This window comes from Manis javanica, chromosome 8, assembly GCF_040802235.1.
Source record: "Manis javanica isolate MJ-LG chromosome 8, MJ_LKY, whole genome shotgun sequence".
Lineage (NCBI taxonomy): Eukaryota > Metazoa > Chordata > Mammalia > Pholidota > Manidae > Manis > Manis javanica.
In genome coordinates this window covers 68,350,596-68,374,348 of record NC_133163.1, presented here as the reverse complement: position 1 = coordinate 68,374,348, position 23,753 = coordinate 68,350,596, and the positions used below count along the sequence as shown (strand labels likewise).

The window sequence follows — 23,753 nt, the reverse complement described above, 5'->3', positions numbered from 1 at the left end:
AACTCCAGAACATGAGTAACAATTAAAGCCTCTATTTCTAGATAGACTTTTGCTACTTTGGAAAATGTCCTGGAAAATATTCATTTGGCCAGAAATAAATCATCATAGTCTCATTCAGGATTAGAAATAGCTTTTTTTTTCATTATTCGTTCATTTGAAAAGAATCTACCTTGACTATTATAAAGCGTATCAGGATCATATCCAGTTAAAGACTGCTAATGCATTGACAATTGCAATATTGGTATTCTCTCATCTTTCTTTTTGTTTTTTAATGAACAAAAACAGTAACTGAATGAGTCATTTTGGGGGGAGATTTTCTAGGAAAGTATGAAGCTAAGAGTTCCTTTTAGTATAATACTTGTCTTAATTAAATGTGAGCCAGGAAATTTCATGAAAATATTTGTAGTTAATGGTAAATTATTTTTTAGAAAATATGCACCCTTCTATAAAAAGCTACATTGAATATTGCCTAACTTTCATAAAACTACAGGATGCAAAAAGTGAGGGTATAGAATAGTCAAACATGGGGAAAATTTTGGGCTATTTATTTCCTAGTATTTTCTGTAAGGTGGTCTGAATGTTAAGAATTACCAAAAAGATGGGGCTAGAAGCATTTAGTTTCGCCAGAAATAAATTCTCTGAAAAGCCTCTTAATCTCAAAGCTATAAAAGTAAATCCTTCCTCAAAGATATTTAAAAACATTTTTAAAACCTCCAGTAAAGTTCTTAAATTTAAAAAAAATTCCGTAAGACCTAACTTACTTAAAAAAAAGGAGTGTCATCAATTGCATTCTGCAGTCGCACATGACACCAGTGTCTTAAATTCTGCTTCATTTTCTACCTTGACTTCAGCCTCTTTACCTCAAGAAAAAAATATTCTCCTCAATCATTTGACAGAATAACATGTTTAATCTGCCCACATTGATTTATTTCCAATATCTACATATACAGTAAGAGAATGAGTGAAAATGTGTTAAAATATCAATATGGGAATGATGTGAAAACCCACGTAAAACTGAAAATATACTTCCATCATATATTAATAGACAGAAGACAACTATCATAATATAAAAAGACTCTAAGAACCAATAAGTAACTCAGTAAAGAGGCAATTCACCATAGGTGAAAGACAAATGACAATGAATACATGAAAAGTTGTTTATCCTCCAATAAAGACACAGTATTTAGGCGTAGAAAATTCCTGGCCTATCAAATTAATGAAAAGGAGCCTAAGATATTGATAAAATCTACTGTTGGGAGGAGTATAAGGAAAGAAACTTTTATAAACTATGGTCAGTGGAGTCACAGATTTAAACTTCTACAACTTTTTGAGGAACTATTTGGGAAAAAACGCATATATTCTTAGTCCCTTTGGATTCTAAGAAGAAATCCTTATTGATCAAGAAACCTAATACTTCCGCTAATGTGCAAACAATACATAAAATGATGCTTATTTCAGCACTGTTTAAAATAAAAGAATGAAAACTACCCAATCAAAGGAGAGATTAAGTAAATTAATATATATCATTGTGATGTAATACCAGGAAACTTTTACAAAGACATATGCTATATTTATTTGTTTGCATATTATCTATTTTTGCAAGCTCCATGAGGGCACAGCCTGTGCCTAATTTGATATACTTTTGCATCCTGGAGTACCAAACATGAAAGCATAAACTGGCCAGGACATGCTAAATGTGGAGTCATGACCAGGTTTCCATAACTGTTCTGCAATTCACACAACTGGCACTAAAATATTGGCAAATTTTATGCAACATTTTCTTCCAAGACATTTATAAAGAGAAAAGAAAAGTCTGCTACCTTTTCAACAAAGGAGATATAAGCAAGTTCAAGAACAATAGCTTATGTGGAAAATGCATCTTAGCTGTACTGTGAAGGCCTGGCTGCCTTAAGTTGTACAACTTCCACAGAAAAACAGACTACTCTTCAGTCCTCCTTGATACAATCTGTTCTTGACTGTGATGTAGGAGAATGAAATGAAGAAATGCTTCCATACTTCTCTGGCTTCATTCCCAAAGGATAATTTGAAGGGAAATATACTAATTCACATTTAAAAGTATGACTGGAAGGAACTCTAAGTCACAAAATTTAAATTTTCAAGAATATAAAAAATTACACATACCTAGCTTTTACCCTGGACTTTTCTAAGTAGAGCAGCTTTTAAACTAAGATGATCTCTCCAAACACAAGAATTTATTATTATCGAAGCAGATTTCCTCATTTTACATCTTATGAATCAAGGTATCTTGACTTGTTAGTTTTATTTAACTCAGAATGTCCTGATTATGTTCTCATTAGCTTCCTTTGTTAAAGTTAACAAGAGCCATCTTAGAATGGCTACTTATAATGGTATTTGAAATTTATAGCATCATGAGGGAAAAATAACAGTATATCAACTCTCAATTTTCCAGAGGTACAGAAATAAGGCAAACTAAACATTTACAAGTCAATTGGTCAAAACAAGTTATCATAAGAAGAATACTGTTGTATACTCTGCTTTGACGCTCAACCTAAATGCCTCTCCTCCTTTTTCAGTTTATTACTTGCTTAAGATATTAATTGTCAGCTTTGGAGGGGGACTAACTCAAACCTTTATGAAGGAAATTTGTGTCTTTTCCACATGTAATTTCTTCTTGACTTGAGAGCTTGCTATCTTCGCTTGCATACCATCCTTTTTAAAAATGGTTCAATTGTGATAAAATATTAAGGATTAAAAGCTCTTTTCTTGAAAAAGTTGTGTTTATCTGCAGGTAGTCCTTGCTTTATGCTTTACTACGCCAACAAAAACTTGTGTATATAGGAATGGTGACCTCAGTTTGCATGGCTCTCTTGTACCTGGTATCAGGACACAGTTCCAAGGTCATGTTAGTGTGGGTGAAGTGAGTGCGGACAGTACACGCTGCTAATTCTCAACCCATCCGCTCAGATTCATAGACAAACCTGTGGGCTTTCTGCAGTTCAACAGGTTGGATCCTGAGCTGATTATGTTCTTCAAGTCAATACAGATAATTGTCTAGTGTCACTCTAATATTATAATGCTGGTTTGCAAAAGGTGGTGAAAGCACATTCTTAGTCCAAATAGCTTTAGTACCTACCTCAAAGCCAGGACTCAGAGGAGACTGAAACATGAAGTTGTAAGAAAAAAAGCAGCAAAGGTGCAGAATAAAGGGAGTAAAAGACAAGAAAACTGTGTTATTAGAGGAAAGCAATGCATTGTTACTCAATAATGTTTAATATAGGTGCGCTTTTAAGAAAAGCAAAATGCTAACATTCATTGGTCTTTACAGCCACAGAGATGTCTGAGTTGGAAACTACTTCTAACATTTCAATGGAACTATAGACACGAAGTCAAGATTGCAAAAACAGTTTACAGTTGTGAGCTGGCAGAGATTTTTTAAAAATCTACTTGTCATAGTGTCAGTGATGAAAGATGGCTCTTTCACCTTGTTGAAAATAAATTTTAGTCGGAATGAAGTATTTTTGACCTTTAAGTGAAAAATTAGATTTTCTTCACCGTAATTCATCCTCTCAAAGGGAAAAGAAAGGAAAAGGTCATTAAAGTAATCAAATATTACATAGTTGTTACCTGCCTGCAGGCAAGAATAAGCTAGTGAATAATCAATACCAGTCGGTGGTTTTCAAACCTGTAAAGTCCAGTAGTGGGTTAGAGTTTTAATGAGAAAAATATGCCTACAGAGCATTCTTTGCTCATTTTAGTCTTTGTTACATACATTGTTTTCTGTATGATTTCATTTAAGGTTGAAATATAATTCAAAAAGTTATTCTGAAATTTTTTTAAATGATTACCAATGGAAAATTTAAGAAACATCTTAGTTAAGTAGATGCCACATATCTAGTAATTTATACTGAATATGTTCCTTTTCATCCCTCTTCCCTCCAGCTTTTGCAGGCAAGCTCTATTTGATAACTAGAACGCAAATGAAAACTAAAATATAGTTAACAAAAATGCATGACTATGTCTTGAAATCTGATTTTTCCAGTGTTGAATAAACTATTGAACTTTGAGAAAAATCCTATTATGTGTTCTCTGAACCCCTATATCCTCACTTGCAATCTATAGCTAACTCATTTTGTTAGAAACATTGGGAAGTGGTGTACATTTAGATTGAGGTTCTGCCAAAGTTAACTGTTGCCCAGTAATACCTGCTACATTTTTGGACTGACATGAAGCCTGTGCAGAAGTCAGGGTAAACAACCACATTTGAACCAACCCAAACATGACTTTCATGAAACACTTATATAGAGACGTGGCAAAGTTTTCTCTTTGGGAGAGGAAATAAATCAAGTTTCTCAATTTCCAAAATAAGATATTATCATCATCAATATAGCTGATATGCAAAGCTCAGAGTACTCCTCCAGTCTGTAGCCCTGAATACCTTTACTCTGGGATCTCATCAGAATTCAGGTACATCTGAGTTCTGTTCAGCTTCATGAAATCTGAAGATGGTCTAAGCAAAATGCATTACATCACTTATTCTTCTAAGTTACCATTTCTCAAAGTAGATGTTGTTTTTTCTCCATAAGATATTCCTAAGTTTAATGAGAAACAAACAATTCCATATTTGAGTCAGTTTAGGAACACTGATTTCATTTTGCAAGATTTCTTAGACCCATAACTATGCTTAATAGTTATTGTGATGTCCAGTAGTTAAGTGGACCATAAAGCATTTCCCAATCTATTTGACCAGGAAAATCTTTTATTTGCAGAATATTTTATAGGGCCATAATTTTGAAGAAAAGCTTGGGAAACACACAGCTTTGTTCTTTCACCTTGCTATCAAGTTATAATTGCCAGAAATGTCCATAGATCCCCCCCAAAAAAGGAGAGCCACCTATTCCTTTAGTAGTTGCTTGTATTATATTATAGTTTTGTTTTCCCCATGAAGGAAGATCATTTGAATCATGGTTTTGCATCTGTGGTCAAACTATAGTAGAAGCAATGCTTATAATGCAAATGAATGCGATGTATACTAAAATGATTTACATTACACTTCATTTAGCACCCAAAGAATTTATATTTCCTGTAATTGAATAATGTAATTTCTATAGTCCACTTTCTTTTGACTAGCTGATAGAAATCTAGGAACTAAATTTAATTATTAGTTATTCTGATAAAAAGGTTTTCCTTTCCTCATATGACCTGCGATGAAGAAACCTAATAACTTTATAACTTGCTATTTATATGTTTCTAACTTTTAGCTATTATGAGTAAAGATGTCAAAAATATGTTTGTAACAATCCATTCACATTAGCACCCCCCCATCCCCAAATGAAATACTTAGGTATAAATCTAACCAAATATGGATAAGAGCTATATGAAGAAAACCACAGAACTCTAATGAAAGAAATCACAGAAGAGGAAGGTGGAGAGAAATTCCATGTTCATGGATATCAAGACTCAGTATCATCAAGATGTCAGTTTTTTGCAACTTGATCTACAGATCCAATGTAATTCTAAAATAAAATCCCAGCAAGTTATTTTATGGATATCAACAAACTGATTCTAAAGTTTATATAATGAGGCAAAAAACCCAGAATAACCAACACAATATTAAAAGAGAAGAACAAAGTTGGAGGACAATTGTTACCCAACTTCAAGGCTTACTATAAAGATACAATAATCAAGAAAGTACAGTAATGGTGAAAGAAGAGACAAACAGATCAGTGGATCCGAATAGTGAGCCCCAAAACAGACCCCCATAAATACAGTCAACTGATCTTTGATGAAGTAACAAAGGCAATACAATGAAGCAAAGATAGTCTCCTCAACAAATGGTGCTGGAACAACTGGACAACCATAAGAAAAAAAAAAAAAGAATCTAGATACAGACCTTACACATGTCAGAAAAATTAACTTTAAATGTATTGTAGACCTCAATATAAATAACAATACCATAAAACTCCTAGAAGATACCATAGAAGAAAACCTAGATGACCTGGGCTATGGTGATGCCTTTTTAGTTACAATACCAAGGGTATAATCCCTGAAAGAAATAATTGATAAACTGAACTACATTGAAATTAAAAACTTCTGCTCTGCAAAAGAAATCATCAAGAGAATTAGAAGATAAGTCTCCTCAGACTGGGAGAAAATTTTTGCAAAACACTTGCAAAAGACACATCTAATAAAGGACTGTTGTCCAAAATGATCAAAGAACTCTTAAAACTCAACAATAAGAAAACAAACAATCCAATTTAAAAATGGGCCAAAGACCATAACAAACACCTCATCAAATATACAGAAGACAAAAAGACATATGAAAAGATGCTTCACATCATATGTTGTAAAGGAAATACAAATGAAAACAACAAGATACCACTACATACCCTGAATGGCCAAAATTCAAAATACTGACAACATCAAATGCTGATGAGGATGTGGAGCAACAGGAATTCTCATTCACTGCTGGCAGGACTACAAAATGGTACAGCCAGTTTTGAAGACAGTTTAGCAATTCCTCACTAACTTAACATACTCTTACCATATGATCCAGGAAATCACACTCCTTGATGCTTATTCAAAAGAGTTGAAAACATGTCTACATAAAAACCCCACACACTTCAGATCCATTACACATGGATGTTATAGTAGCCTTATGCATAACTGCCAAAACTTGTAAGAAACAAAGATGCCATTAGGTGTATGGACAAAATGTGAATATTCAGGCAATGGAATATTATTCCACACTGAAAAGAAATGAGCTATTAAGCCATGAAAAGACATGAAGGAAATTTAAGTGCACATTATTAAGTCAAAGAAGCTAGTCTGGAAAGGATACATATTATATGATTCCAACCACATGACATTCGGGAAAGGCAAAATTATGAAGACAGTAAAAAGATCAGTGGTTGGCAGGTACTGGAGGAAAGAGGGTAGAATAAGTGCAGTACAAAGGCTTTTTAGGGGAGTGAAAATACTGTGTATGATACATGTTATTATCTATTTCTCCAAACCCAAGGAATGTGCAATACCAAGAGAAAACCCTAAAGTAAACTATGGACTTGGGGTGGTTATGTGTCAATTTAAGTTCATCAGTGTATACAAAAGTATCGTGTGGGAGCAGAGGGTACACAGGAAATCTCTGTTAACCTTCTCAATTTTGCCTTGAACCTAAAACTGCTCTAAAAAAAAATGAAGTCTAAAAATTTTTTTAAAAATGCTTGTACATATCTTTCTATGCATGTCCATATACATTTTTGTTGAATAAATACCTAGTAGTAGAAAGGTTGAGTCACATGATGGACATATGTTCTGCTTTAGAAGGAAACTGCTGTCAAGTTTTCCAAAGTTGTTAAGTCAATTTGTAGCCCCATTAGCAATGTATTTGAGTTCCAATTGCTTAATATCTTCACCAATACTTGATATTGTCAGTTTTTTCCTAACATTAGATATTCTGGTGTAGAGATTAAACACTACAGATTTAATTTTAGATTCCTTGATAATTAATTATGTAGAGTATATTTTCACATTTATTGGCAGTCTTCTTTTGTAAAGTGCTTTTGAGTATTTTGCCTATTTCTTAAATGGGGTTGTCTTCTAAATTTTTTGGGTGTTCTTTATACAATCTGGATATGAGTATTTTACAGTATGTATATATTGAAAATATCTTCTTCCATTCTATGACTTACTTTTTTACTTTCAGTGATGTATTTTGCTGAAAATAATTCATTAGTTTTAACGATGCTCCATTTATTGATTTTTCCTTTGTCATCAGTGATTTGCATCCTGCCCAAAAAGTTTTTCCTGCCTCCAGTTCTTGCAGATGTTTTTCTATGTTATCTGCTAGAAGCTTCAAACCAATCAGAAATTACTAAATAAAAGCTGCAAGGTAGAGTTAAAATTCATATTTTCTCTACAGAAATTGAATTGGTCCCAGAAATATTTGTTGAAAAGGTCCTTTTCCCATAGCAGTGGTATCCTTGTCATAAATCTATTGATCTGTATATGTGTGCTTATAACAATATTTTTCAAAGTATCTTGTGGCCCCAATATTTTCTTATCTTATAAATATCTGAGTTGATCACAATTTTACAAGTATTCTTATAAGTATGTAGTTTCTGGACTCTGTTCTTTTTCATTGGCTTATTTTTCTGCTTTTATATAATACCACACTATCTCAACTGTGGCTTTATAACATGTTTGGAAATTCTCCAGCTTTGTTCTACCTCAGGGGTTTTCAATTTCAGCACTACTGATATCTTGGGCTGGATACTTCTTTGCTGTGTGGGGCTGTCCTGTGCATTGACTTCTCTATGACTTCCTTCTTTCTGGGACATTAGTCCCTCAAATCCTGATTGCCTTGGCTGCATTTGGATACCTTCAAATTGTTTTGTTCTGTTCTGTTCTATTTTATCCAGGTTTTTAACTTTCCTTTGCAGGAGAGTTAATCTGATACAAACAAGCTTCTTCATACCTAGGAGCAGAAGTTCTGGATAAGATTATTAACTTTTTGCCCAAGTATTGTATAACATAGTTAAAATTGGTTTTGACTTTAACCAAATATCACAAGAACATTTGTAAATAAAAAGATGAGCAAAACAAAAAGAAGTGATATAATCCTGACTTCTCTTCTGCAAGTGTCTAATAGTCTTTAAAACTGATACAATTCTAATAAGTATACTTACATATAATGACACAATGTATTAGTGTGTCCTACTTAAGGACCTTTTTGACTACATTTTGGATTTTCTCAAGAGATGATGACAGATAAAGCTTATCATCTGATCTATGTTGTTATATATTTTTATTACTAGCATTACAGAAATCTGAGATTCAGTTTATGTGCCCAAAATGGACAAATTAATGGAATTATTAATGTCTTAATCTGAATGTGAGATGAATTTAATAGTCAAAATAGACAACCAAGTATGGAAAAAAAAATAATTTTCTATTACTTAAGGAAAAAATCTATTCACTCATCATGGCAGACTTGCAACATGGATGGTTTGTGGCATTAATAAGCAATGCCATCATTATCTAGGACATCATCCTTTTCAGAAATGGAAAATATTCTTTAGTGTCAACAGAACTAAAAGGTCTTACTCTTATTTCCACAATACTACCTTTGATTAGGCACTCACTATACATCTTAAAGTATAGTTTACTGGCCTTTTATGTCTCTCCCAGGAATGAAAAGGGGCATATTCATTACACTCCAAGCATGCCTGGGCAGAACAAAGTGGTTCTGTCCCTACATGAAGCAGCAGCCAAAGCACGACCCAAGGCAACTGAGAAATTCGTGCCCTCCTCAAGGTGGGCCAGTGTTTCTTCCCTCTTCAGGTATTGGATAAAAAAAGACACACAGGGGCCCCAGGAGGGCACAAAGGGCTTTGATGCACGAAGCACATGATTTTGAGAGCTAATATATTAAATGCTATCACAAACATCATTTCCAATTGTATTTCTCATTTAAAGGTTACCTGTAGGGCATTTTATACGAGGTTATGAAAGTCTATGATAATACTATTTTTCAAAGTACCTTATGGCCCCAATATTTTCTTACCTCATAAATATCTTCTATGAGCATTCTTGACAAACGTGGTTAGAACTGAATTTTTAAAATATTTTTAAGCATTCTACTATAAAAAATATCCATTCAGCAAATAAAGCACTAATAAATTCCAACATTTGATGCAAAATATAGTTTGTGATCAAATAACCGAAATAAATAATTATGTAGTTTAGATAAACTAATATGGTTTAAAAATACAAAAGCCTGTGTTAAAGACTATAGTTATGTGAGCTAAGTTATATTTAAATGTAAATTTATGCATATATATGCATGCATATAATATATAATTTATACTTATAAAAATATAATTACATCTATGTGATATTTTAAAGTATATATATGTGTTATTTATATACACACACACATATATATGTGTGTCTATATATTAAAAAAGAGTTGAGATAGTTGAAAAGAAAAATCTTTAGCATTATCTATATTCTAATCTATTCTAATGATGAATGACGTTAGTGCTTTAGATTTCTTGTGAGATAAGTAATTTTTTAAAACCTTTTCCTGGTAAGACTGAAAACAATACACAATTTATGATTTTTCTTTCTTAAACTTGTTTTTTTACATATCTATTTTATAAACAGTGTGAGTCAGTGACTATCCTTAAAATCAAGAGTAATGCTGTGACATAAAATAACTACTTATAAAAATTCAAACTAAATCAAGGAACTTTAGAGTTGAGAAGGTGATATTAGTTATTTAAAAGCACCTTTAAATAAGTATATCACTATTTAAAGCACCTCTCAGTAGAATCATTAATTCCAATACAACTTTATGGAATAAATATAATCAGACACAAAGCCCAAATATATGTAATTAATAATAATGCATCCTGAATAGTTACCCAAATATAATATATTTTAGTTACGAGTAGGATTTAGTACCTGCCTTCCACCAACAGGTTCACTTCATGAAGGACTTAAAACACAAGAAACTCCCAAAAGAAAGTCTTAAGAAAACAGAGTATAGTATTTTCCTATTTATCAAAATGCACATTCATTTGAGTTATGTCTGGTTAATGTTAAAATATACGTGACATAGAGATCACAATAAAATATTTTCCAAACAATGGACTAATAGGTTTTAGAAATGTCTTCAAAATGTATTATCCTTCCCCATTTCAAGAGGGATTTATATAACCTAAACAGTTTAGTTACTTTTAATTTTTTCTTTAATTGATTTTTATAATGGCTAGGTTCTGAAGAGTCTTTGTAATATCCATTGGGAGAAGAAAGCAAATGGAAAATCATATCATTAGCTTATTTGAGAACAATACTCTGACTTCAAAAATTTTTATATTTACCACCTTTTCACTATGTCTTGAATGCTTGGAAAGTTCAAATTTAACTTTCTTGAAGAAAACTATTTAAGCCACCCATTAAATATATATATATTTTAGAGCTAAGGGAAATAGTAAACTAATAGGTGCTGTTTTTCTCATGGCCTTTGTTAATCAGTGTCACTCTGACAGTATATTAGCATGTATGGCAGTAACACCAGCAGTTAAAAGACTTTCATATTGTTATAAGAGCAAATTTCAAATTGTTTCCCAGAATAAATATTTTTGAGCTATGCCACAAAATACTCTAATAATCTTCAGAGAAGAACAGCTTTTATCTCTGGTTTCCAAATTTTTACAAACTATGATTTGCAACATCCATACATTAGTTTGGGCTGCTCTGGCCCTATGGCCGTGATGAAACCTCACATATTTTATAAGTGCACTAGCTCACGATGAAAGCAAACTCAAAAGATGTTAGATATTTGATGAAGTACTGACCAATCAACAGCATGGGCCCTGAAGAAACACAGTCAGTAACACCCTGGCTGTGTCCTCCCCCCAGGGTACTGTCCCGGACTGACACTCATCACATTGTCCCACTGCCACACAATCCAGGAAATAGATAAGCAGGAGGCTGTACCAGAAGGGGTTCATCAGGAGCACTGGTAGAGAGCTCCACAGATGCTGTGCGGACGGTGCTGAGCCCAGTGAGGGAAACATTCGAGAGCCTTCTCCGCCTCACACCACTGCAATTGTTAGGGATTTTAAATGCACATCTCTTATGGTAATTCAGACCACATCCTGGAAAAAGAAAGTAAACATGACTTTTGTTCAACCATAAATTAAAAGCTATTTATTATCTGTAAGTCACAAATTTTAAAAATAGTACTGCATCCACTTTTCTTAAGGCTATTTGGAAATTCAAATTTTCTTAAGAGCTTTCACTCATTTCTTTTCCCAGTTGTAAATAAGCTGGGTTTTGAATTCTGGTTCAATTGGAAGAGCTCAGTAACTACCCTAGTTATCACTTTTTTCAGTGTTTTCTGATATAATGGACTTCGGCTTTGAAAGATCTAGAAGCAAAACTCCAAAGAGACGGTAAGAGTCATTTTCAGCTGCTGCAAGTTCTAATGTGAGAGTCATATTAAGGAAAAAATTAATCATAGGCTTCACAACTTTTGAACTACATTGATTGGAATCCTGGCTCTACAACTTCTTTGCCTACATGGCCTTGGACAAATTGCTTTATGTCAGTTTTCTGTCTAGAAAATGGGGGTAATAACTATCTGGTAGAATTGTTAAGAAAATATGTAAATACCTCACGCTCTGGTTTCCACATGGTCAATAATTAGGGAAGTTCCATTTCCCTTTCATGAATTCTACTATTCATAGTTCCCCCATGTAGTCTTACTACTCAAAATTTCTCCAGGTGTTATTCCGAAAGCCAGAAAAATTTTCATAAAACTACACTTCGGGCAGTTTCTTCTAGATCACTGTCTCCTAACCTTTATTCTCAAAGACAAAAATTCAAAAACTGTGATTACCTTACTTATAGATTGCATCGTAAGTGCTTACTTATATTGGCCAAAGTTCAAACAGCAATATACTTCCCAATACAAAGAGAACAGGGTATGATTTGGTAAGTTTTTAATATTATATCATGGTGTTCTAACGTTCAATTATGCACTTTAAGGAGTTCTTTCCACAGAGGATTATAAAACTATGATATTGGAGTAGAAATGTGAATATAAGTTCCAGTCTGCCACTCAATAACTGAGTGACCTTTCATGGTTTGATTAACCTCCTGAATCTCTGCTCACTTCAACAAAAATTTATTAAATGACTACTATTCCAAGCACTGACATAAGAAGCAAAATTTATTTTTAGTCTGTTGCCAAAATAACCAATATAAAAGAAACATATCCACACAATATAGGGGGAAAAATATGAGAACCAGGTTTCCCAAATCAGAGCAAATATATTAAAGACAGGAAATGTAAAGAAATGAACAGAACATAATCCAGGCACCCCCCCAAAAAAAAAATCCCTGAGAAGACATCTGAAGGAAAGAGGACATTGCAGAGGGCACAACATAAGGAGATAATTCCAGCACATGTTCCATCTGGCTGAGGAAGGAAATACCTTACCTTCACATTTAAGGCCTTGACGCACCAACCCCCACAGCATTTCTCCACAGTGATCACAGAAAGCTGGGGCTCTGTATGAATGAACAAAAAGAGCGTGGGGACGAATCTGAAAGTCCTCAAAGGTGGCGGAAGCTGTAAAAATGGCAAGGTTGAAAAGTAAGTTGAATGGGTACTCAGATCTGTTGATAATTCTTGTATGTAAGGTGATTAATATGCAAGTATGGATATAACTCACTGGGAAAAATTAGGAAAGAGGAGATGCAACACTGACTTTCAGCCATTAGACTCCATTCTTCCCAAGCACAGCTTTACAAGTGGTGGTGGCTCAGCAGCCCTGTCTCGTCTCTTTTTTCTGCTTGCTAAGGTTTCAGGCCACTCTGAAAACAGCTAAAATGCTTGAAGAAAGCATGAATGAAAGGATAGCTCAACCAGACTTAAAAATAACTGATGCTACTTAAAAATATTTTGCTTTCTCTCTTCCTCAAATAAATCAGAGAGGTATTCAGAAATATTCATGAAAGGAAAACATTTGATGAATTACATTTAGACAAATCAAAGATAGTGTACTTGAATATGACCATAAGAGCTATGTTAGAAAAGCAGGGCCACATAGGGAGGCAATTAAGAAATCTGAGCAGCCACTTCTTGGGGAGATAGAGTTGTTTGAACCCTTAAGGCAACTGAGCTTTTAAATTATGACCTAAGGCAGTACAACACAGAGAAGACACACAGTGATTCTACAGCATCTTACTATGCTGATGGACAGTGACTGTAATGGGGTATGTGCTGGGGACTTGATAATGGGGGGAGTCTAGTAACCATAATGTTTGTTGCTCATGTAATTGTATATTAATGATACTAAAATTTCAAAATTAATTAATTAATTAATTAAGACCTACAAATAACCATGTAGCCACTTCACCAATTTGTCAAGCTGAGAGATTTACAAACACTGGTGAATTCCAGTCTACTCTTTGAGAAATGCAGTTTAGCAAATCGTATTAGTGCTTCAAGGTACTTTATGTTATTGCCTATTGTTATGTATGCTACATGATATCCATGCAGAGTATTGATTCTTTATTTTTTCAATTATACTTTTCCACATGATATTTTTAGTATGTTATAAATGTAATTCATATTTTTGCTGTTGTTTAAATTAAGAAACAGAAAAGTATATAGGGAATTGAAAGTGAAAGATCACATCTTCCCCCAAATTCTAATGGGAAGGGGTGTATCCTTCTAGACCTATTTGCGCACATAACCTAATGCCAAGGCTGCCCAGTACAGAGCACAGAGCTGCCGAACTGGCAGTGAGAGGAGCTGAAAGGTTTTGCTGTTACCTGGGTGACACATCATCATCACAGGCCTCAGTTTCTCATACATACACAAAGGTCTAACTGATGGTGACTTCTCCAGGCCCTAAAAGTTTAAACTTCCATTAATGTAGGGCATAAATAATTATGACCTAAAAATAACCATGTAGCCACTTCACCAACTTGTCAAGCTGAAAGCCACTTCTTGGGGAGATAGAGTTGTTTGAACCCTTAAGGCAACTCTATCTCCCCATGTGCAGAACCATGTGCACTTGATCTCAGAAGGTTTTATTCAAAGAGAATTTGGGGAGAAAGTTAGGTCTTAAATATATCCTTCTATTCTACCTTCCTCTTTCTTCCTTCTTTTTGTCTCCTTGCTTTACTTTTACAACACACATTTGTAAAGCATCTTTAGTGCTGTCAATGGCATAGCACCGGGATAAAGATATAATAATGAGAATGACATCTTTACAGAGTCCGCCAGACTAGCAAGAAAGACAAGTAAAAATAAACAAACCAACCCACAATAACTATGAAAATTTTTTTTCAAGTTCAGAGAAGCTACAGAATGCAGCCTAAGAGACATAGATACTAAACAGAACAGGACTACAACTCACAGGTGTTTTGGCCCCTGATCCACTTCCCTTTCATCATGTTGGTGTTACCTCTTATCTTCCCTATCTATCTCTACCCAACTGTTACAGCTAACAGCCCTATGATGTGGGGAATAACCATTTGGGGTTGGTCCTCAGACAGCAGGCTACTGGCTGACAAATGACTCACTGAGTGTAATTATAAAGAGCTTTCCTTGTTAAACTCAAGTATGCAAGGTGTGTGTGACAGAGTGAATGCTGGAAATGCAATTCATTTCTGTGAGATATGTGTCCAAAATTCTGAGGATTGCTTTGAGGGTATCACACCCCTCAGGGTGATAACAGAACATGCAAGAAAATGAATAACTTTCACCAGAAAGAATATTATCAGTGCTTTAACAGGACATATAATTGGACTAAAATAGGAGATTAAAATTTTAATGGGTTGTTTTTTCTTTGAATCTTGAATAAGAGCATTTTATTCCAAGTTAATGTGCTTTATTATTGAAAATCACCTATCAACTCATTAAAGTTAGTATTTTTACTCAATTGGAAAGATAATGAAAATAATAACAAGAACAACTAAGATTTATTGAGCTCTTCTTAACCTACAGGACACTACATTAAGAGATCTCAGTGTGGAAGAAGGACCAGGTCAAAGAACCACAGTCAAATAACCACACACTGGCATTGCCTACATGGAGTTCCGACTGATTAGTATTCTTCATAAAAAGCATCACAACTGAAATAAGTCTAGGAAATTGAGAATTCTGTTTCTCACTTCAACATACACAGTATAAAGGTCCATGCTTATTCTAAGTCAGTGAAGATGTATGATTTAGGTACCAATCATCTACTTTTGTGGTTTGGTCAAAATGTGTCTAAAGTTTGGGAATGGTAAATGCTCTTTAAAATTGGGCTCTATACTCATGGACAAAATTTGTTTTTAAAACATTAAAGATAATTCTTTGTGCTAACCATTCACTCCTAGCTTCTCCCTCCCCCTGCCCCCTGAAACAAAAAAAGTCACCCCTCAGGACCAAACCACCGTGACAATACTATGATAGCAATCAGTTGGATAATTTAATTACTTTTGCTTTCAAAGTAAGAAACTTTAGACTGACAAATCGTTGTAGCAAGCTGTGTTCAGATATTTTTGATTTAATCAGAAAAAATATAAATAATTAAGCTAAAGGTTTTCAGTGACCAGCACTCTCCACCCATCCCCACCAATTTACGTCAGGTAAATTTGTTTTTTCACTTTTTGAAAGGGATTAACATTCATAAGCAGTTAGCACCCTTGACTTATGTTTAAATGCCATTTTCTAAAGTTCAATTTTAATATTCTCCTGTTAATTTTTGAATAATTAAACACATTTTTAAAATAAAACTACCAAGTGTGGTAAGGCTTTGCATCCATCTGAAATCAAAGCACAACATCCATTCATTATGAATTTACCTGTTCTGCACCCTGGGGGAAATCAGCATTAGCTGAGTGTATGCATGCCATCTCGCCTAATCACAAAATTGCACTTCAGAGATAATCACTTAGCACGGGAAAACAAAGTGAATGCTGTAATTCCATTTCATTTAAGTTTTGGAATCAAAATGGACAGATAAGAATAGGAATATCAAAGTGTCTTGTGATTCTAGGAGAGGAACAATGTGCTATCTGTCATTCTGTCATAATCAATCAGGCGACCTAAATTAAAACCATATGACAGGGCTACAAACTAAACAATGGGCCCCTTATACTAGTATTTGTGTCTCTTTGATTTGCTCTATTCACAGTCTATTGTTATACTCCAGTATGCAGGAGAGCAGAAAATGACATGCTTTCCTTAGTCATTGAGCATTTGAAACAGGTAATTGAGCCAAAAACTCTAAGATACTCAGTAGTTCTTTTAAGGGTCATTATAATTGTTGCACAAAATGGAATAAACTGTTTGGTTAGCAGTAAAGAAGAAATGAGGATTCCAGAGAAAAATAAATAATCTCTGGAGGTCAAAATTATTTGCATAATAAAATAAAATAATGTTAAATCCTCCAAGATTTTCAATAAGTCTTTTCTTTTTTTTTTTTACAGGTAATTTTACCAATTGGGGAGAAACATCAACTTGTTCTAGCATTGGCAGTTGGGACAGAAGACATACAAACAGAAAAGGTTAACACATTGCAAGTATCATCTCATTCAATTTTTCACAAGCAATCTATGAAGCAGCTATTATTATTAACATCCCCATTTTACACATGAGGAAAAACTGAGTCTCAGAAATTTAGGAGCTGCCCTAGGTAACACAGGATCTTGATTCAGACAGCTTTCACATCTGAACCATACAGATTTTCTCAGCCACTCTGAATCAAATTATCATTTTTCTCTGACCGTTCAAACACTATGGTTTATAAACTATATCTGAATCAATCAATAGGAAATAGTAAAAAAAAAAAAAAAGCACTGCAGTTAATTATAGCACGCCACCATTGAAAAGATGCTTCCTAATCTCAGAGATGCAAAAAAATACTGGAAGAAAGAGTCCATGAAATAACAAATGGAATGAAATCAATTCAGTTCATGGATAAAAAACCCTTTTAACATGCTTCTGCAAAGACTCCATTTTTTGAAACCCTTCCCCCTCCAAACAAACTGGAGTTAGCAACAAAACTGGATTTTTAAATTTTTACAGAAATCAAAGGTAATGCCAAACTAACAGTCAATTGGAGCTTTTTGTTCACGATAACCAGTGTCACCACATTCATTTGACAAATCTGGCCAAAAGGAAAATATTATTATTATTTTTTAAGATGTTAAGATTTGCTGTAGATAAATTTGTTTATTCCCCAACCTCTGAAATATTGAAAATAACTGCTGGACACCATTCTTCCCCACTTAAATACACATACTCATCAGTTTTAAGGTATTCTGTAGATAGGAAACCATATCTACTTTAACATCTTAGCATTCATCCATACACACACACAAATAGACAAACATAAGTTATTCATGGTTCCTTGAGAGCTTATACTGCTGCAATGATGACTATTTACAAATCAGTTTATTGCATTTATGAGTATCTTCAATTATTAGAATGATTTTTTAATATTGAGCCCCAAGCTCTCTTCTATAACTTCTACTGGGTGGTGATAGTTTTAAAAGCAAGCATTTCAAAAGTAAGATATTTTCATGTCTATCTTAAAAATGTAGGCCAAGCAGTCCTAAAACCTCCAAGCATAGAGTTGATTTATGTTTGCTTTACTAGTATATCCAGAACCTACTAGTAATATAGTATATGTTGGATATGGAAAATCACAAGGAGTAGTATTTCTTGTTGAGGTTCAAAGTCAAAATGAGGACGACAGACCCATAAATAATCAAAATGCAAGGTTGTAAACACAAAAGAAAGGCTGACTGAGACTACCTGGATCTGTCAGGGAAAGCTTCTAGGACAAACTCCGAACAACTTGAAGGATGAAGTATACTTTGAAAAGCAGAGAATGGGATAAAGAAAAGAGGGAATGCTGTTATATAGTCTAATTTTATTTAATTATAGATAACTTATGGGATTATCACATAGTTCTTTATAATTGTAATTATTTTGGCTTCTTGACACTGCATCATATTTGGTGTGCTATCAGGACAGTGAGCAAAGGCGACTGCAAACTGTCAATGAGGCAAGTATCTGAGAGATGACAACTGATCATTTCCATGCTATTGCGGCCCTGCACAGACCTGCAGACTGTTGGATGCAGACGTAACTCTAGTGCTCCACCAACAACTGGGAGAACAAGCTGGGTAATAAACCCTTTTGCCCCAAGGATGTTCTATTGCCATTTCTTTGGGCACACTGAATCCATAGTGAACTTGCCTGGGGCTGACACCCATTGGCAAGACACCACCCTACGTATGAATTTAAAGTACCACAGAAGAGAGATCATAAATCAAAGCAGAAGGGAAACATCATTTAACAAACGATTAACAATTAGCAACAACGAGTTACTTCAGGGACAATACAATTTAGAAACTTATCTCCTATTTATACTAACATATACTGAATAAAAAGCTGAATAAAAATGATAAGTAAAAAGCTGAATAAAATCACGATCCCTGATGAGCAACTAAAAGGAAATGAAAGTGAATGCTTATCAAATCTCTAGAGGAGAAACGATGTTAGAAAGTAAGAGAAGTTCATTAGTCTTCAACGTGATGGAAGAAATTGAGTGGGAAAGATACATTAGCATGCTCACGTATCAGGCACTGTGCGCTGACTCGCCAAAGAGCCATAAAACAGTCTCTCTTATTTAGCATAACTATAATAGGTTTATTTATAATATTTCTATATGTTAGGCCATAGAAAGCTAATGGTTGTTGTTATGAGGCATTCAGATGACCATCCTATGTTGTATTATGAAAATTAGGAAAGTTCACATGTATTCATTCCTGCTGAGAAAAAAATGCCAAATCCTTGTTCTTTTACTTTTTAACCAGAAGCAAGCAGAAGGACAGTAGAAGAGTATGATGGCAGGACTAAAACCCTGCTCAAGCTTAGGATTTATTCATGACGCAAGGGAGTTACAGTTCACATCTGACGGATCCTCTGTTTTCCTCCCAGGAGCCTGAACTCTAGGGCTGCAGCAGAACATAAGCTTTGGAAGCAGCAATGTCTCCTTCTAGGATGAAATACATACAAAATGGAACTCTACGTAACTAAAAAAGGAGAGCTACCCTATGGAGTTACTTTATTCCATCCATTTCCATCTGAGAAGTCAGCCAAGAACACTCCCAACATACCTTTTGCTCCATCACTGCCTTTCACACAGACCTTTCACCCCTCACGAAGCTGAAGCTAATTCCTAATTCCTACAACTCAGCTCAGCAGCACCGGCTCTGAGAAGCCTTCTGTGATAGTCTGCCCCCACCTAATGTAAACTGCCCTTTTCTTTGCTCTCACAGGCTCCAGGGCACATTGTACTATAAAACGTATCACTCTCGACTACCATCCCTTACTCCTCTACCTGTTCATGCCCGTCATAACAGATTGCTGGAGGATAGAGAGCACACCTTCTCTGAGTTACATGCACATACTGAGTGATCAGTTAATAAATGGGATTGAATAAATAAAGCAAGGCTATTAAAACTCTCATGGCTTGCCTGCAGTTCCAAGAGTCTACACTTCACTAAATCCTAATAATCTGTGAATCTTATATTTCAAGTTCAAAAGCAAAGGCTATCAGAACCATAATTTTGATCACACTTAAAAAAGTATCTAGCAAATGCTTTCCAGAGATGTCCCTGCTAACACCTTAGTAATCTACAAACAGTGTGGTGTACTGGCAATAAAGAGAATGGACATCCATTCTAACAAACGGGTGCCTTGGGTAGCTACCTCACCCCTCTAAGTGCCAGTGTCCCTCTGTGCTGAACTGGTTAGTGAAGCTTACCTTGCTGGGCTATCAGGAGGAACAAAGCAACTGGCATTGTCTTTGGCACACCGGTAGTAATTATCACAAAAGTTTCTTACCATGATGATTAATATAATGGTTAACATATAGGCTTTGTAATCAGAAAGACCTGGATCTGAATCCCAGTTATTATTAATATTATTTATAATCATTACATTTATAATGATGAATATGATCATCATCACAAATACTACTAGAGGGAAATACTGGTTTTAAGTCTATTGCCATTCCCAAGCACTTAAAAAAACTAAGGGTTTGAAAATTAGTATTATTTGTTCCCCTTACTACCTCATAAAAAATGTTTCCACTTGAGAGGAAATTGCTTTTCTATCCACTGTTCTGGTTAACAGTAATTAAATGGAGCTCAGTCCATGGGACTGTGTCTAGTTACTTCTCTAAAACGAATCAATTAACAGTTGGGAATTGCCGTGGGGAAAGAAGGGTCACCATATCCTGATGTGACTGAATGACAAATGCCACAGCTGGAAAGAAATTAGAGAGCATCTCAGGTCAAGAAAGAACATAAATGGTTGCCCCATGTGTCCAACATAGAGGAAAAAGAAAATTAAGTAAAAATGTCATGGAGTCAAATTCCAGCTAATGAGTGCAGGCTCTGCAGGCACCCTGAATAGAGGGAAGGAAAGGTTAAGTCTGTTTCTTCGAAAGCTCCATCGCATCCAGGAGACATTATACCTTTAAAAGGATAATGACCTCATTTACATGAGGAACACTAGCATACAAATTGCCCTTTAGACTACTTATAAAAGGCTGGTAGACAAAGGCTAGGGATAGAACTATGCTGAAATGTTCTAATAGACAGCAGGGTTTCTGGTGACAAATGGCATCACTGTTGTCAGATACATTTTGCGCACAGAGACACCAGGCCGAGGTCCTATATGTTTTGCTTCAAGTTTCCTTAAGTCTCACTGTACTTTTCATAAAAACACATGTTTATGTTTGATTCATAAACAACAAACCCCTTCAAAACTGTGCAATCTGCTGGGTATTCCCACTCCAGAAGAAGGAAAAATTCAACGATAGTTGAATTCAATCCCGTGCTTGCTGACCGGGCACCTGCTGTGTGCAGGGTTGTTCTGACCGCTGCTAAGGAGTTCCAGAAGAAAATTTGCTGTTGAGGGACTCTGTATTCTTTTTTAAAGAATCAGGCTGACTGATTCATTGGTCCACTCTGGTTCATCAGAATAAAAGAGCTTTATTAACTGAAAATCTGAGTTTATGCTCTTTAGTCAAGTTTACTGAGGTGTAATTTACATTAAGTAAAATTCATCCTTTTTTGTGTACAGCTTCAGCAAACATAGACAATTGTGTAACAAACATCATAATCAAGATAACGATCATACCACCCCCTCCCAAGTTTACCTGTGTCTCTTTGAGGAGAATCACTTCCCCATGGCAACCAGTGATTTATTTTCTGTCCCTTTTCCAAAATGTTATGCAAATGTAGCCTTTTGAGAGTAGCTTCTATCAGCATAATGTATTTAAAATTCATCCATATTAGGTGTGTATCTAAAGTCCGTTCATTTTCATTGCTGAGTTGTATTCTATTTGGTTGACACACTCTAATTTGCTTAACAATTCCCCAGCTGGAACCTTTCAACAGGCCTTCAGTTTATATACATTTATCAGGGCATCAGTTTACCCACTCATTGGGGCCCAGGGTAAGGCTGGAATTGAGGGTGGTAGGAATCTAGGGTCCAATGGGGAGGTTGAGGTGCAAAGGAGTGTTTATTTGTGATCTGAACAGACATTCATAAGGTGGGGAATGTGTTTATTGTTGAAAACAACAATTTCCTTTTTTACAACACTGGTCAGCATATGACTTTTAGAGTAGGAGAAAGTGGCTTCACTGCTATTTGCACCTACCGCTTCTAAGCTACAGGAACTCTCTATACCTCATTTTCCTCATCTATGAAATGGGTATAATTATTAACTTAGAGAATAGTTTCATGATCATTTCAATGACAAAACATTCAAAAATAACAGTATTGAACTCCGCACTATACTGCAGTAGGGCACAAAATGTAAAATATAGCAGACATTTTCATACACAGATTTATAATAATCTTTTGTTTTTGCAACATTTGCAAAAATTAACTCAACAGATCATAGATGTAAATATAAAGCCTAAACTATAAAACTTCTAGTCTCAGAGAAAATGTATATGACCTCAGTTTAAGCAAAGCTCCTAGGTACATCAAAAATGTAACTTATTTTTAAAAATATCAAAATGTAAAACTTTGGCTGTTTGAAAGACCTTTTAAGGAAATGAAGAAAAGAATTACATTCTAGGAGAAAATATTTGCAAAATCTATTTTTGATAAAGGACTTGTATCCAGAATATTTTTAAAACTCTCAACCATATTAAGAAAAAAACCAATTAAAAAATAGGCAAAAGGTTTGAAAAGACAGTTGACTCAAGAAGCTACCTGGATGGCAAATAAGTACATGAGATCTAGCTTGCTGTGGGTACACTGTGGATGCAGTGGGCTTTGGTGAGTTAGTTTGGAATTATTATCACTGTACATGATATTTAGAACACAGAACAAAATCGTTCTGTGTTCTAAATATTCAACTTACAAACTAATGCAGTTTGGAACATAACTCACTCGTATTCAGAGTTATCTATATTTCAGGACCTTATATTCCATCTTTGTAACTGATTTGGTCCTACTTGAGGGATTATTTTGGACAGTCAAGCCATCGCTACCAAACAAATTTTAGAAAACATCACAAATAGTTGTAGATTATGATTTTTAATCTAAAATTTACTGTTTGGACAGCCTGTGATCAATTTGTGTAACAACACTAATTTTTTTATTATCAAAATGTTCTGCAGGTATATGGGAAGTGAATTGTTTCAGCTTTGTTCATTTACTCATTTAATATACATTTTATTCTCACATAGTACTATTATAGTCATACCTGATTTTAGCATTCATTTTAATACCATTCCCTATCCCTTTTTAAAACATAAATCACAATGTTATTATTATTAAAAGAAACAAGGGGCTGATTTTATCATGATATAAATTCTGAACCAATTACCTAGTGATTTCAGGACAATAAAGGATAAACAGAATAGGAAAATGTTTAAAAGGAGACAGAATAATTTTTTTTCTAAATTTGATATTTTCTGTTATGGTGTCTTTAGGTAAGTGACTTAAACAGAAGTAATGTTTTCCCAGTGAGATAGTTCAGTGCTGGGAGGGAGGGAATTAAGTAGTTTTCAAATTCATCTGTACCCCTTGAAATTCTGATAGAAGGTCTTTTTCTAGTCTAGAGGAATATTCTACTGTGATTATTATTCCATGTGGTGGCAGAGTTTATCCTATGCTGGGCATAGAGGTAATAACATAGTGGCCGAAAAGATTGTGTAAT

The 23,753-nt window shown here is 34.6% G+C and overlaps 1 protein-coding gene across 2 annotated transcripts in view; it reads right to left on the bottom strand.

Moving 5' to 3' along the window:
* Positions 1-23,753, bottom strand: part of PRKD1 (protein kinase D1) — a 330,689-nt gene that overhangs the window by 65,946 nt on the left and 240,990 nt on the right. For both annotated transcript variants that reach the window (XM_036999390.2, XM_073211416.1), the window contains exons 3-4: positions 12,992-13,123; positions 11,485-11,645 (exon numbers count right to left, since the gene is read on the bottom strand). In XM_036999390.2, the coding sequence (XP_036855285.1) occupies positions 11,485-11,645; positions 12,992-13,123 (293 nt within the window). The remainder of the gene's footprint in view (positions 1-11,484; positions 11,646-12,991; positions 13,124-23,753) is intronic.